General features: G+C 40.8%; 1 protein-coding gene across 1 annotated transcript in view; it reads right to left on the minus strand.

Moving 5' to 3' along the window:
• Nucleotides 1-2,494: 2,494 nt before the first annotated feature.
• sec24b (SEC24 homolog B, COPII coat complex component) overlaps nt 2,495-11,924 on the minus strand; it is a 27,074-nt gene continuing 17,644 nt past the window's right edge. The window contains exons 16-24 of the mRNA XM_005726571.1: nt 11,644-11,805; nt 11,386-11,559; nt 11,181-11,291; nt 9,636-9,811; nt 8,738-8,875; nt 7,767-7,871; nt 6,781-6,873; nt 6,065-6,168; nt 2,495-3,076 (exon numbers count right to left, since the gene is read on the minus strand). Of these exons, the coding sequence (XP_005726628.1) occupies nt 2,962-3,076; nt 6,065-6,168; nt 6,781-6,873; nt 7,767-7,871; nt 8,738-8,875; nt 9,636-9,811; nt 11,181-11,291; nt 11,386-11,559; nt 11,644-11,805 (1,178 nt within the window). The 3' untranslated portion in view covers nt 2,495-2,961. The remainder of the gene's footprint in view (nt 3,077-6,064; nt 6,169-6,780; nt 6,874-7,766; nt 7,872-8,737; nt 8,876-9,635; nt 9,812-11,180; nt 11,292-11,385; nt 11,560-11,643; nt 11,806-11,924) is intronic.

Raw genomic sequence — 11,924 nt, forward strand, 5'->3', positions numbered from 1 at the left:
ATCTAGAACTAAACTGATCTGTCTTCATTCCAGACTCGTCACCTACCAGAAAAACCTGGAGCATAATCAAAGAGGAAACCCAAGAGAGGACGCCCGGAACGGCGAAGCAGGTGAAATCATCAAGTAAGAATGGGGAAACACTCTGTTTTTCATGTTGCAACAGAGTGTTACACTTTGATAAATTTGCACCCATCTTCTTGTTCTTTCTTAAATAAACACGTTGTTGAGCAGATATTTAAAAGGCAATCACATTTTTCACCTCTCTGATTTTATTTGTTGTTTTACACCCAGCGTTTCAGGAAACAGAGTCCACGGCATGATGCAGAGAAGAGATAAAAACTAAAGTTACACTGTGTTAGGCACTCTGGGCATTTTGATGAAGGATGCTGCAAATAAAGCTTATAGGAAATCAAAATTAAAATGATTAAAATGTCCATCACACAGACTTGGAAGCAAACACAGTCGAGCGTAAGCGGATTTGTAGCACAGGCTGTTTCTATATCAGAGCACAAAACGGAAATTTGTATCCTGTTGGGAATGGTAAGAAAGGAAAGACAACGCCAAAGTCAACCCCAAACTTCCACAAATAGCCTCTAAACGTATTAAGAGCTTGCTGTTTTTTGCTTTCTTTTTTAGAGATGATTTAATTTTATGTTTGCACGAGAGGAAATGCCCTGCTGCTCGGTGTTTGTAGCAAAAGAGTAAAATCAGTAAATACAAAAACCTGCCTCCAAACAACATTGTTTTAAAATACAAGCTTGGACACATACAGTAAACATTGACTGTAAACCACAAGTTCAAATGTCCTGAAGGAAATCCTTTCATAACTTTTCCTACAAAAACATTGCTGCTTAAATCTAACACACTCAAAAGTTGAAGATGCAGTAAGAGCAAAAAGATAGAAACAAAGCTTTTATCTGGTTACCTGCTGAAGTTTTTCCTCAGAAATATCACATCAGCCTAAACCAAGCGTGCCTCAAGAACACACTGATCCTGAAACCAATCATCTGTTTCATGACGAGCACAAAGCGATTAACTAAAAAGAACAGTCTGTGGCCATTAAGGCCATTTTGTTCACATAAGAAAATAACTATCACTCTCATTTTTTTTTTTTTTTTAGATACCTACGACAAAATATTACTTCCTTTGTTTCCGAATCACTTCAGCTTCACCCCAGAAATAAAAGGTGCATCTTATTTCACCCCAGTTTGGTTAAATATGTGTATTTACTGTGTTGCTTCAAAGAGCCACTGGTGAAAAACATAACAGCCTGCTTTGAGCATAAGATATTCCACTTCCTGTCAGTGTGAAGAAGTTTAACCGAGACACCTTAATGTGAGAAAAGCACATCGCAGTATTTATAAATGATTAAGACATGCTGCTAGAGTAAATGAAAGAAATCCTTCAGTGTGAGTAAATTAATGTGTAAAATTAGGTCTGGTAACTAATTTCACAGACTTTGCAACAATTGTAAAATCTCTGTAAAATCTCAGAAAGCTTTTATTTTATTCCACTTTTAGGCTAGTTTAGTATTTAAAAGAAAAAAGTAAAAAAGAATTACCTGTTTTGAAAAGCCCGGGAAGTCTTTATCATTACCAAAAGTTGTAAAACTTATGAAAACATAAAGTCCAACATTTATGGGGTCCAGATTGGAGTCTTCACCTGGCTAATTCTGTGGCTAACCCTGCTGTAATATTTCCATTTGACCACAAGGTCTGGGTTACTTCACCCAACTTCTTGAGAAAATTAGATGAAAGCTGTGGCAACACCAGCACAACCAGTCTGGAATGATATGAGATGCTGTCCAAAAAGGCTTTGCAACTCTGCCAAGAAAATAAATCTAAATTTTAAAACAGTGACCAATTTGAATTAGGCCACTTCCTTATTCAAGGTCGTCTCCTTGTGTCATTTCAAGATCACGTCACTGGGTGACTTCTTCCTTTTCCCTTAAATGAAATTCATGTTGAAGGATCCCCCCTTTTTGAAGAAACCGAGTGCTTAGTCATTGGGCTGATGGGGTAATATCAATAATCACGTCACACGAAACAAGCAGAGTTCTGTTTTTGTCTTTATTTAATAAGCTGGTTCATAAATAATCACACATAAAAGATTCTTTCAGTAGTTACAAAGTGGGTAGCAACTTAGTTAGCGCCTGGAGAAAAAAAGATAAAACAAATGAAGAGAAGACTGCCGGCGGGTGGGGGAAAGTTTACGGAGAGCGATCTCAACAACTCGGGAGTTCATAAAGCGGAGCAGAGAAGACGGAGCCGACGGGAGGGTTAAACATCCGACTGGTGTCCCATCACGTTCCCGGCAGCCGTCGCTCATCAGCAGACTAGCAGCAGACAAAAAGGCGGCATGCGTGTCGCCGTTCAAAGCACATGCCCGATTTTTGTTTCTGTTCTCCAGTGTTTTCAAAACAGTCTTGAAATGAAACAAAGGGAAGGGAATGTATCGGGAAATTTAAAAAAAAAAAAAAGGAAAGAAAAAGAAAGAAAAAGCACAAGCTACATTTTAGGCTCACAAAACAAACTGAAATAAAAGATGTTGAAGTGGCATCTTCTTGGCTCGACTTTCTCCTCCTCCTCTCGGGAGCGATGGACTTACGAGAAGGTTAAAATGTTTGACAGTGGTTAAAGAGGCGGCAAGAGCCGCTGCAGGATGTTTGTTTTTTAGCAATTTCATTCGTTCATTCATTCTTTTCGGTAACTCGTTATTCTTTTCTAAAACTACCTCTTCCCTCCCCTTCTGCTGGTCTAATCGCAGGTGACCAACAAGCTTTGATTTGAATGAGACCGTTTAAAAGAAGGGGAGGAAACTCGCCTCGCTAAAACTGGTCTGACGCAGCGATGGGTGTCCATTGCTGGCTAACACTAGCTTTCACTCTATCAGGTTACAAGTCCTTTCACGCTCTTGTTTAAGGAATCTAGTGGTCAAAGTTTTTCTCAGCGTGATGGGAGTCTACTTGGACACTTGCTGCTGAATGTGCTGCAGGAATTCATGATAGGAAGAAGCCCACTCTGACCGGTCCTCCACCAGGTGCTGGAACAAAGTGGCTTTAGCCGAGGCATCATCTCTGCGGGAAAGAAGGAAAAAATGCATTAAAGGGAAAGAAGAAACTGGTTTGTACATTTTAATGCTCTGTAAGTCTAAGAAGTGTTGGAATCTATTCCACATAACTTGAAGCATTGCTGACATGTCAGCTCTTAAACACAACACTCTCCTGCATCTTCTACCTCACTGACTCTGAACTGACAGCTGTTCGTACAAATCCCCAGCATGAGAGTTTTTCTCTAAGAGTTTGCGGAGCCACCTCCTCAGGACCACCTATTCAGCAGTCAGAGCCAAAGCCCTCCCTGCCTGTTTTTTCTTCTTCTTTTTTTTTTTTAAATGTCTGTCTTTAATTTCAAAAAGACATCCATGAAGGACGAGTTCCCAGGCTGGGCGAGACGTTGCTGGCTTCTCTAACCCGACTTACAAGAGCAGAAACTGAACGTCTGATCTGACGTCTGGTTTCTCTCTCAGAGCTCGCAACTGCTTGTAGTCAGACCATGGCTTTACTTTGAGAAATATATTCCCAATGCAAAAAAAACCCCAAAACTGAGATTTGCCAGAATGAAATGTTATAAAAGTGACAAAACAAGAGCTATTAAGGAGCCGCCTTGAGCTCTGGAGATAATGTGGTGTGATATTTTTATTTATTTGACATTTAACAGGCTTTAGAAAGTCCCGCATAAACAATAAAGATGTAGCTCTCTGCTGCTTAGCCGTCTGCCTCTTTCGCCCCTTTGTTGCTATGCTTATAAACAGCTCATTGCGCACCTCTTCATTGTTTAACTGATACCTACAGTGTGTCTAAAAAAAACAGAGATGACGGTCTTACGTGTAAATGTCATTCTGCCACGTAAGCGCTCTGGCAGTAACAGGCACACAGCTTTGATGTCTGGACCAAAAAAGGGGGAAACACCATCAACAAGGCTCAGACGGAGCAGAACATGAGCTCAGTCAAACCAGGACATACTTGTACATATACGCAGAAATACAGGGGTCGATGCTTTAAATGTACTTTTTATGCTGTAGTAATCTCTCTGAGCCAAAAGTTCAGGTTGCAAACGACCCTAAAAGCTGTTTTCTTCTACTCTTTGCTCTGTATGATCTCACAGAGAGCAGGATTGGCTGACACAGTCACCTCAGGCAAAGCTCTGGCCAGTCAGAAAAAAACTGGCTTAAAGGGAGAAAACCTTAAACAGCTTGTGTCCCCCTGGGAATAAACTGGGTGCATGTCCATGAGATGAAGGCTTTAAATGCTTTGTCCCTTCCTTCACGGAGCATCAAATAACACCAGGAGTCTTTCAGAAACATGGTGTTAATTCTTAAGGCTTTTAATCTGAAAAGTGACGTATTTTTTATGCCATTCTAGTGTCCGACTTCCTGTCCACATCATTCTGAATGATGTCAAGTTGAGAGCTGCTTCTGGGACACTTCTGAAATGTTGAAGTACAATCTGATAGAACTGCAAGCCATCATTTCATGAAGAAGGGTGGATTATTGTGAACTATGACTCATGCAGAGCTACTCTAGCAGAGATCAAGTCCAAACACGGAGGTGGAAATGAGGAGAATAGATCCCTTTAACTACACATCCATTGGCTTCTCTGTCAGGTGCCCATCCGCTTTTTCAAATATTCGAACATTGCTTCCTTGAATATTTTAGCCACTCTTTAAAGTTCTTGCACTTTTAATATCATTAAAAAAACAAAAACATATCAACAACTGAGAAGTCACAGAGAACTTGAAACCACTTTAAGAGCCGTTTTTAATTCTTTTGTCAAATCTCTCTCGTAGTTCCTGTCATTTCAGATCATTAAGTCCTGTCATCACGCAAACATCTGTTCAAATACCACTCAGTGCATTTTTACTAACATGTCATGTAAACATGTGGCTAAGCAACAATGCCGTACCACCAAGAGGAGGAGAGAGAGGAAACTGAAACAATGCGTTCCCTGCGGATGACTTTACCGCCGCTGTCAATCTGTGACCTCAATGCTCACTTTGTCTTTGTGTTTACACTTCGGAAATACTTTTCCGTCAACCTCGTGCCGATCTCTTCTATATGAAACTGTCCACACCTAGTTTCTGTTCAATGCCAATCAGAGCAGCTCACTATCTGGATTTACGAGATTCCAGGGAGGTGACGAAGCAGAAGGGCGAACTCGGAGAGGATGTGCAGTATCAGACAATCGTAATGTTCTTTATTTGCTTTATTTCCTCATGAACCTCAACAGAATGTCAGATTTAATTTGGCCAAGTAGCCGATAGATATAAAAAGGCACCTATCACATGACTGGAACATTAAACTTAACGCTGAACCCGGAGGTTCACAGGAATGAGAGATGATTCTTTTTAATTTGAAGTTTATTACTTCCAAAAATTATTGCCTACTTTTTTCTGTCAGTAATAAGCCAGCTCAGTGTCCAGTAGTAACGGCTCACTGTGCAGCTGTCCTGACACAGCATCCACAGAGCCTGTGCTCCAGTTTAAGTGAAGTTTTAGGATTTCGTCAGTCTCTTAGTTCGCACTCATTAGCAGGTGTCTTTGTGTACAGTTAAAAAACACAGGTTCAGGCTAACATGGCAGTGGCCAAAACACTAATGCTGAACCTTCAAAATGAGTCCAAAACCAGTGGTTGATGCCACGATAGGCTGTGTGCCTGCAATCTTTTATGACATGTGAGGCCCTGAGGCGACTTTAAACAAGTAAAACACAAATGACTGCTCGCTTGGGGTCAGCAACTCTGTGTTCCCAACAGAGCACAATCCCTGCTTTACACTTCAAACCTCAGTTTTCTGCAGTTCCGTCTTTGGCGACAGAGCAACTCAACACTTTTTCCTTCAGTGACCTCAGATTTTGTATTAAAGCAATATGTGAGATCCATTTCACGCAATTAAAAAAAAAGAACAAAACAAGCTGTCTATGTATATCTGTGACTGCCCTGAAGAAGAAGCACAGTTTCCAGTGTGTTTGCAAACAGTCAGATATGAGTCCAGATGTGCGGCAGTGCTTACTTGACGACATGTATCGTGGAGCTGAACGCTCGGTTGTCGTGGAGCCAGTCGAGGAAAGCTCGCACCCTCTCAGAGAGAGGAGTCTCCAGCTCCGGAATGTGACTCTAGGAACCAAAGAGGACAAGAGGGGAAACAAAACAACAACGCTGTTGTTAGTGGCGCGTTTCAGATAGCGCAGATTCACACAGTCAACCCCAGCCATACAATGTGGTTAACGGGAACATGCCTGTGGTGGGGAGTGTGGGCTTGTAGGTGGATCTATGAGGCACTGACCCCTTGCTAGAAAGATAAAATAAGCATAAACAAGTGCTGACTCGCCGTTTGCTCTGGGTGTTGCCATCACGCCCTCGGCGTGGAAATGACAGAACTTTCTAGGTGGCTGCACAGTTTGTTAAAAAAGCAGAAAAGCTACATCAGCAAGTCTGTTCTGCTGGACAAGTTGTTTTTTTCTAACTAAGTGAACAGAAACACAGCTCCTTCACTGTGGAGCTCAACTGTGAGTCATTTTCAGGGGAAACAAAATGTCGCATTGCATCATTCAGCCAGCGACTGGGCGGCGCACACACGCGTACAGACATTTTCCTAATCACACTTCTCTGTAACGTCCTAATGTGCTGGATGTAGAGGGAAAATAAAAGCTTCATTGTACTTCAAAAGCTTAATTGTCTCTTTGAACTGTTTGCATGTGTACTTCTACTCAAATGAGTCTTACTGACCATGTTGGGGGGAATTGAAGCGTAGTTCGGGCAGCCCAAAACATCTCGGATGAACATTTCGTTGCAGCACTTGCCAATCCACAGATAAAACACCTGGACAGGCAGAAGAGAAGAGGAGCATTACCGCACAGTATACTTTCTACACACTCTGACATGTGTGCGTCTTAATCTGCCATAACTAAAGAGCCAGCAGGGCCAATGTTATTAATATCACCACTCTAAACTATGACAGTGAGGAAGAAAAAATAATAACAAAACAATTATAACAATAATTTTCTCTTTTAGTTTTTTCTAGGGTTTTTCCCATAAATTTCTATTTCTTATCAATTCCCCCCTTCGTATGCATCCTCCCATAAATTTGACTGTTTTTCTCATAAATGTTTTTTCCTCATAGATTAGAAATTTATAATTCTTTCTCTTAACTTTGAGTTTTTTCTTGTAAGTTTTTTTATTTTCAATAAATGTGTGGCTTTATGTTTTGCCTTGTTTGTTTGTTTTTTGTAATATTAAAACCCTCCCACCTTTTTAAAAAAATCTTTATTGCCACCAAATACGCCATTGCACTAGTGAGAAGTTCACTCAGAAATTAGATTTGGTACCAAGTTTAAACTTCAAACATCTAACTACCCTCCATTTATTACTGATACTTTCCAGTGATAGTCTGAAGGTTGGAGTGTTTCGGTTTCTTTCTGTATTTAATTTGCTACAGTGGAAAATCCCTTTAAATTAAATTATGTGACATTAAACTTAATGAAAACTGGGCTCCAGTGCTGCTGCTGATGTTACTCCGAGGCAAATAATGAGACGATAAATCCCAACTCCAGTCCTCAAGCCATCACATATTATTTCAGGCAAAGACAACTTCTCTTTGATTTGCTCTAAATTATGACCTAAGGTTTATTGCATTTTATTAAAGGACTAGATGGTAAGAAGACAGAGACGTGAAAAATATAAACGAGGTGAAATAAAGACTTCTCGGAGCTTACGTTGCCACAGTCCATGAGGAAAGCTCCATCTCTGCTCAGCCTCTCAGCAGACAGGTGGAGCAGATGAGGCTGAGGGACTACAGTATCGTTCAGATGAAGCGCCCCCTGCAGGTCAGACAACTTGTGAGCAGAGTATAAAAACAGCTCTACTATATACATGTGCAGACAACATATACATAATAATTACATAGTGTCACAGGTAAAGCTCCCAAAGCTTCAAACAGAGAGCATACAAACATTAAAGTCTGATATTACCTCATTTAAAATATGTCTCCACTATAATATAATCTTCATAATTCTTGTTATTACAAGTGTTTAAAAGTAAATGTTACACGTGAGACTATTTTCACATTTTTAAATACAACTTTAAAAGAAACGCTCAGTGAAAAAAAAGCTGATGCATATAATGCAAACTAAAAAATAAACACTAAAATAAAAGTTTTAATCACGTTTATTGTGACATTTCTGTCATTGAGTTAAATCCTTGTTGTTCTAAAAGATACCACAAGCTTAAAAACACAGTTTCCTCATAAACAATTCAAGTCATCTGTTTTAACTAGCAAAAGCAATCCCAATGATCCCAAACCAATTTTCACCAAACTTTCTGTGAATTTCCAGAGAAAACAAGCAGACTGGCTTTGCTCTTAGTCATCATAATGTTCAGGATTAAGGCTTTGATGTGACACCTAACCAGATGCTGGGATTCCAGTGTTTTTAGACAAGACACCCAAGTTATCTAATGTATCTTATCAGCTCACTGTTACATTTAACCACTTCGCCAGGTATAAAAAACAACCTAAAAGAATGAGTCAAGCCATTAAGCACAGGTTTAATAATAAAGTTGCACTGCATACAGAGATATATATGTTAACGATGTTATGTTAATGGGTTAAATAGTAGTCATTTTGTTTTTCCCTCTCTCTACTATTCTTTAGTGCACTGAGTTATGAGAAAAGCCATCTGCATCCCACCTGGTCAGAGATGTTGTCCAGTCGGTAGAGGTCAGGATGAACCATTCGCATCAGCTGCTGCAGCGGCTGAGTCTTGAATTCGCACATGGCAAAGACCCGCTCGTCCAGCCTCGTGCTGGTGCCCGTCCGCAGGGCTTTCTGAAAGCAAACACACATCACATCAGCAGTGTTGGATTTGATTTCTCTGATTTATTACGTCAAGAATAAGAATAAAGTTCAAAGATCTATAAAAATTTAAAATGCAGAGTAAAGCTTTAGCCCCATTTGCAGAGTAAAACAAATCCTTTTGCTAAAAATGGAGAATTAAACTGCAACAAGTTCAGACAAAAACATTGTGGTAACAGTTTAACCTTTAATCACCAGGAATAATAGGCCATAATGTGCTTCTTTCAATTAAACAGTGATGTTTCCGAAGTTTATTCTCTGATTCATCAAAGGAACACACTGTTAGAGTCCCACAAACACCTACAGGGAGGATTTGTCTCAGAAACAGGGTGTGTATGTGCTTCTGAACATGGACACACCCTGGATGTATGAATGCACACATGCCGGGTGGATTAATAGTCTTTAACCCAGGCATTGTGACTGTGAGCTCACACTTTTCTACTGTGTAACATTTGGTCAGAGGGTGTTTTGTTTTTAGGGTTTGTACTCAACTACATCTTAAAATGCGTAATAACGTTTTGCAGGTTTAGTCAGTAAAACAAAACTCTCTCCTTTTACCTCAAAGTGAATTTAAAAAATAAAAACTTTCCAGAAGAAGTCTGCTAACAGGGAAAAGTGGAGGGCTGCATGCTTAAACACACATTCACAGCCTTTTCTTCTCCTTCTTTTTAGTGTATGTCATGCTGTGTGACGCGTGTGTGTTCATGTGCCGATGACAGTCAGGCAGCCGCACCTGTTTAAGTAGAGCAAGGATGTAGAGGGGGAAGAGACGCATGGCTGCAGGGAGGACAAGTCCAGACTGCTGAAGGTTGGAGACGTTGCTCTTGTAGGCGCTCCCCAAGTCCACCACCGCATTCACCAGCGCGTCCCGGGCGTCCGACAGGCTGGATGATATCGATCGATCGATGGCTGGATTGAAAAGACCAAATGAAGACTAGTTTACCTCCAAGACAGCATTTTAATCAGTTCTGAACACAAAGTTAAGTTAACAAAAGCCCAGAGTACGTCCTGATGAGACATGTTTACAAACTAGGGCTGTGCGATATGATGAAATATATCACATGACAAAATGAAAACATCGTTTCAAATTATTCGCTATCGTTTGTTTCGTGGTGGCGCAAACTACGCTGTTTTTCATTGTGGCACAGAGAATACCAGCATTGCCAGTGAAGATGAGGCAGAACCAGGTAGCTCCAAACAGAAGGACCAGTCAAAACAAATCCAGGACCTTATTCCTAAACGAGGTTCTACCTCTGTAGCATGGACATGGTTTGGTTAAGGAAAGTCTGACACGGACTAGAAAATTGTACCATGCAAATTATGGCGCAAACCAGTCCCCACCACAGACTCAAACACAACAAACCTCTTCTACCACCTACACAATAACCACGTGAAAGAGTGTGGAGAGAGTTTGCAGATGAGAAGCAAAACGGAGCCGACAGGTGCACAAAATAAACCTTAGACTCAAACGTTAGAACAGGCTTTTCCCCGCAGCACGCCGTGTAATAAATACTCAAAGAAAATGGCGGCTGTTGCAACTTCTATCTAAAAATACATAGTTTTATGCATGGGTCAAAACACTCAACTCCAGGTACACGACGCCAAGCTGAAAACATTTCACACAAGTCGAGCTGCCCGAGTTCGAAAACGTAAAATTTTTGCGAGATATCTCGTTATCGGGATGCGAAATGTCTCATATTGGGATATGAGAGTTTGGTTATACCGCACAGCCCTATTGCAAACATTTTCATATTTATGTGGACATTGTGTGTCTGTGGGACAGGCAAACTTTGCACTCTTCAGCTCCAATGCACAACCTCTAGGGAAACAGCGGTGGTCAACATGACCCATAAAGCCACTCTGCACAGACTGAAATAAACCTTTTAATCATTAATATAAAATGCAAATGTATACGAATGTGACTCTTGAAACAGGAAAGACCTGGCTTACAAAAAGCTCTCTGTGGGTTATATACCACCACACAGGTATCGCTACATTTCCACCCAGGGTTGGTATTTAATTCCAACTGACTGCGTGTTTTATGAAACCCGATGGAAACTTATTCGATACATTTTGATGCATTTTTTTCTGCCAACTTTTCTGGAAAAAAAACACTGACAATATCACTTTACCACTCTAATACTTTTAACATGTTATTGGATTTGTGTCAACCACGGGGAGGCTAGAGGCCAACTGTCATAAATGTGTAAAAAGTCTTAGGTTAAAAGTACTGCACATGAAAAGGCGTGAAAGCCAAGGATTTAAGCTACACACTTACCCATGTTGGCTAACAGACAAGTGATGGCTTGGACATCAGCACCGGCATACACATCACTCAGCTGACTGACCACCGGCAGACACAGAGTGTGGACCCTGATACGTCTCTTTCCTACAGATGAATTAATAACAGTCCCGTTTTCAAGATCTTTAAAGAATTTCAACCTAAATGTGTTACCATGAAAATGAGTCATTCTTGTGTATACCTTTACTCGACGTGTACAGCAGAGCAGCCTGGAAGCAGGCCAGAGACGAGTCTGCCAGAGAGTCTTCGACTGACATCTGGACAGCGAAGGCAGAGTCTGGGTTCACATTGGCCAGGGACAGCAGGTCAGTGGAGCGCACAAAGAAGTTACCGTGAAACGTGTGGATGGATAAACCTGAAGAGGAAAAAGGCAGGGACAAAACTTGTGTTTGACACAGAAACATTAAAACGTGCATGAAGCTGCATCTAATCCGATTACCTTTAGTGCATCTTATTCTCATGACCGCCTCAAAGCCGATCTTCCTGGTGAGGTAGCGCTCGAGGTCTCTCTGGAACTTTTCCAGCTGGGCCGGGTTGTGGATGTAATGAAAGGAGGGATAGTAAAAGACGCTGCCTGCTGAATACCTGGAGATACATGCTGAGAAATAAGAAAAACATGAGAGGATCGACATTAAGAGAATTACATGTGATTATCTTCAGTCTGTGAAGACTGGGAAGAAGAGTTCAAATACATCATTATGATGTGTGTGATTTGTAAAT

The sequence above is a fragment of the Pundamilia nyererei genome, unplaced genomic scaffold (assembly GCF_000239375.1).
Source record: "Pundamilia nyererei isolate P.nyererei 1_Seehausen unplaced genomic scaffold, PunNye1.0 scaffold00020, whole genome shotgun sequence".
Taxonomy (NCBI): Eukaryota; Metazoa; Chordata; class Actinopteri; order Cichliformes; family Cichlidae; genus Pundamilia; species Pundamilia nyererei.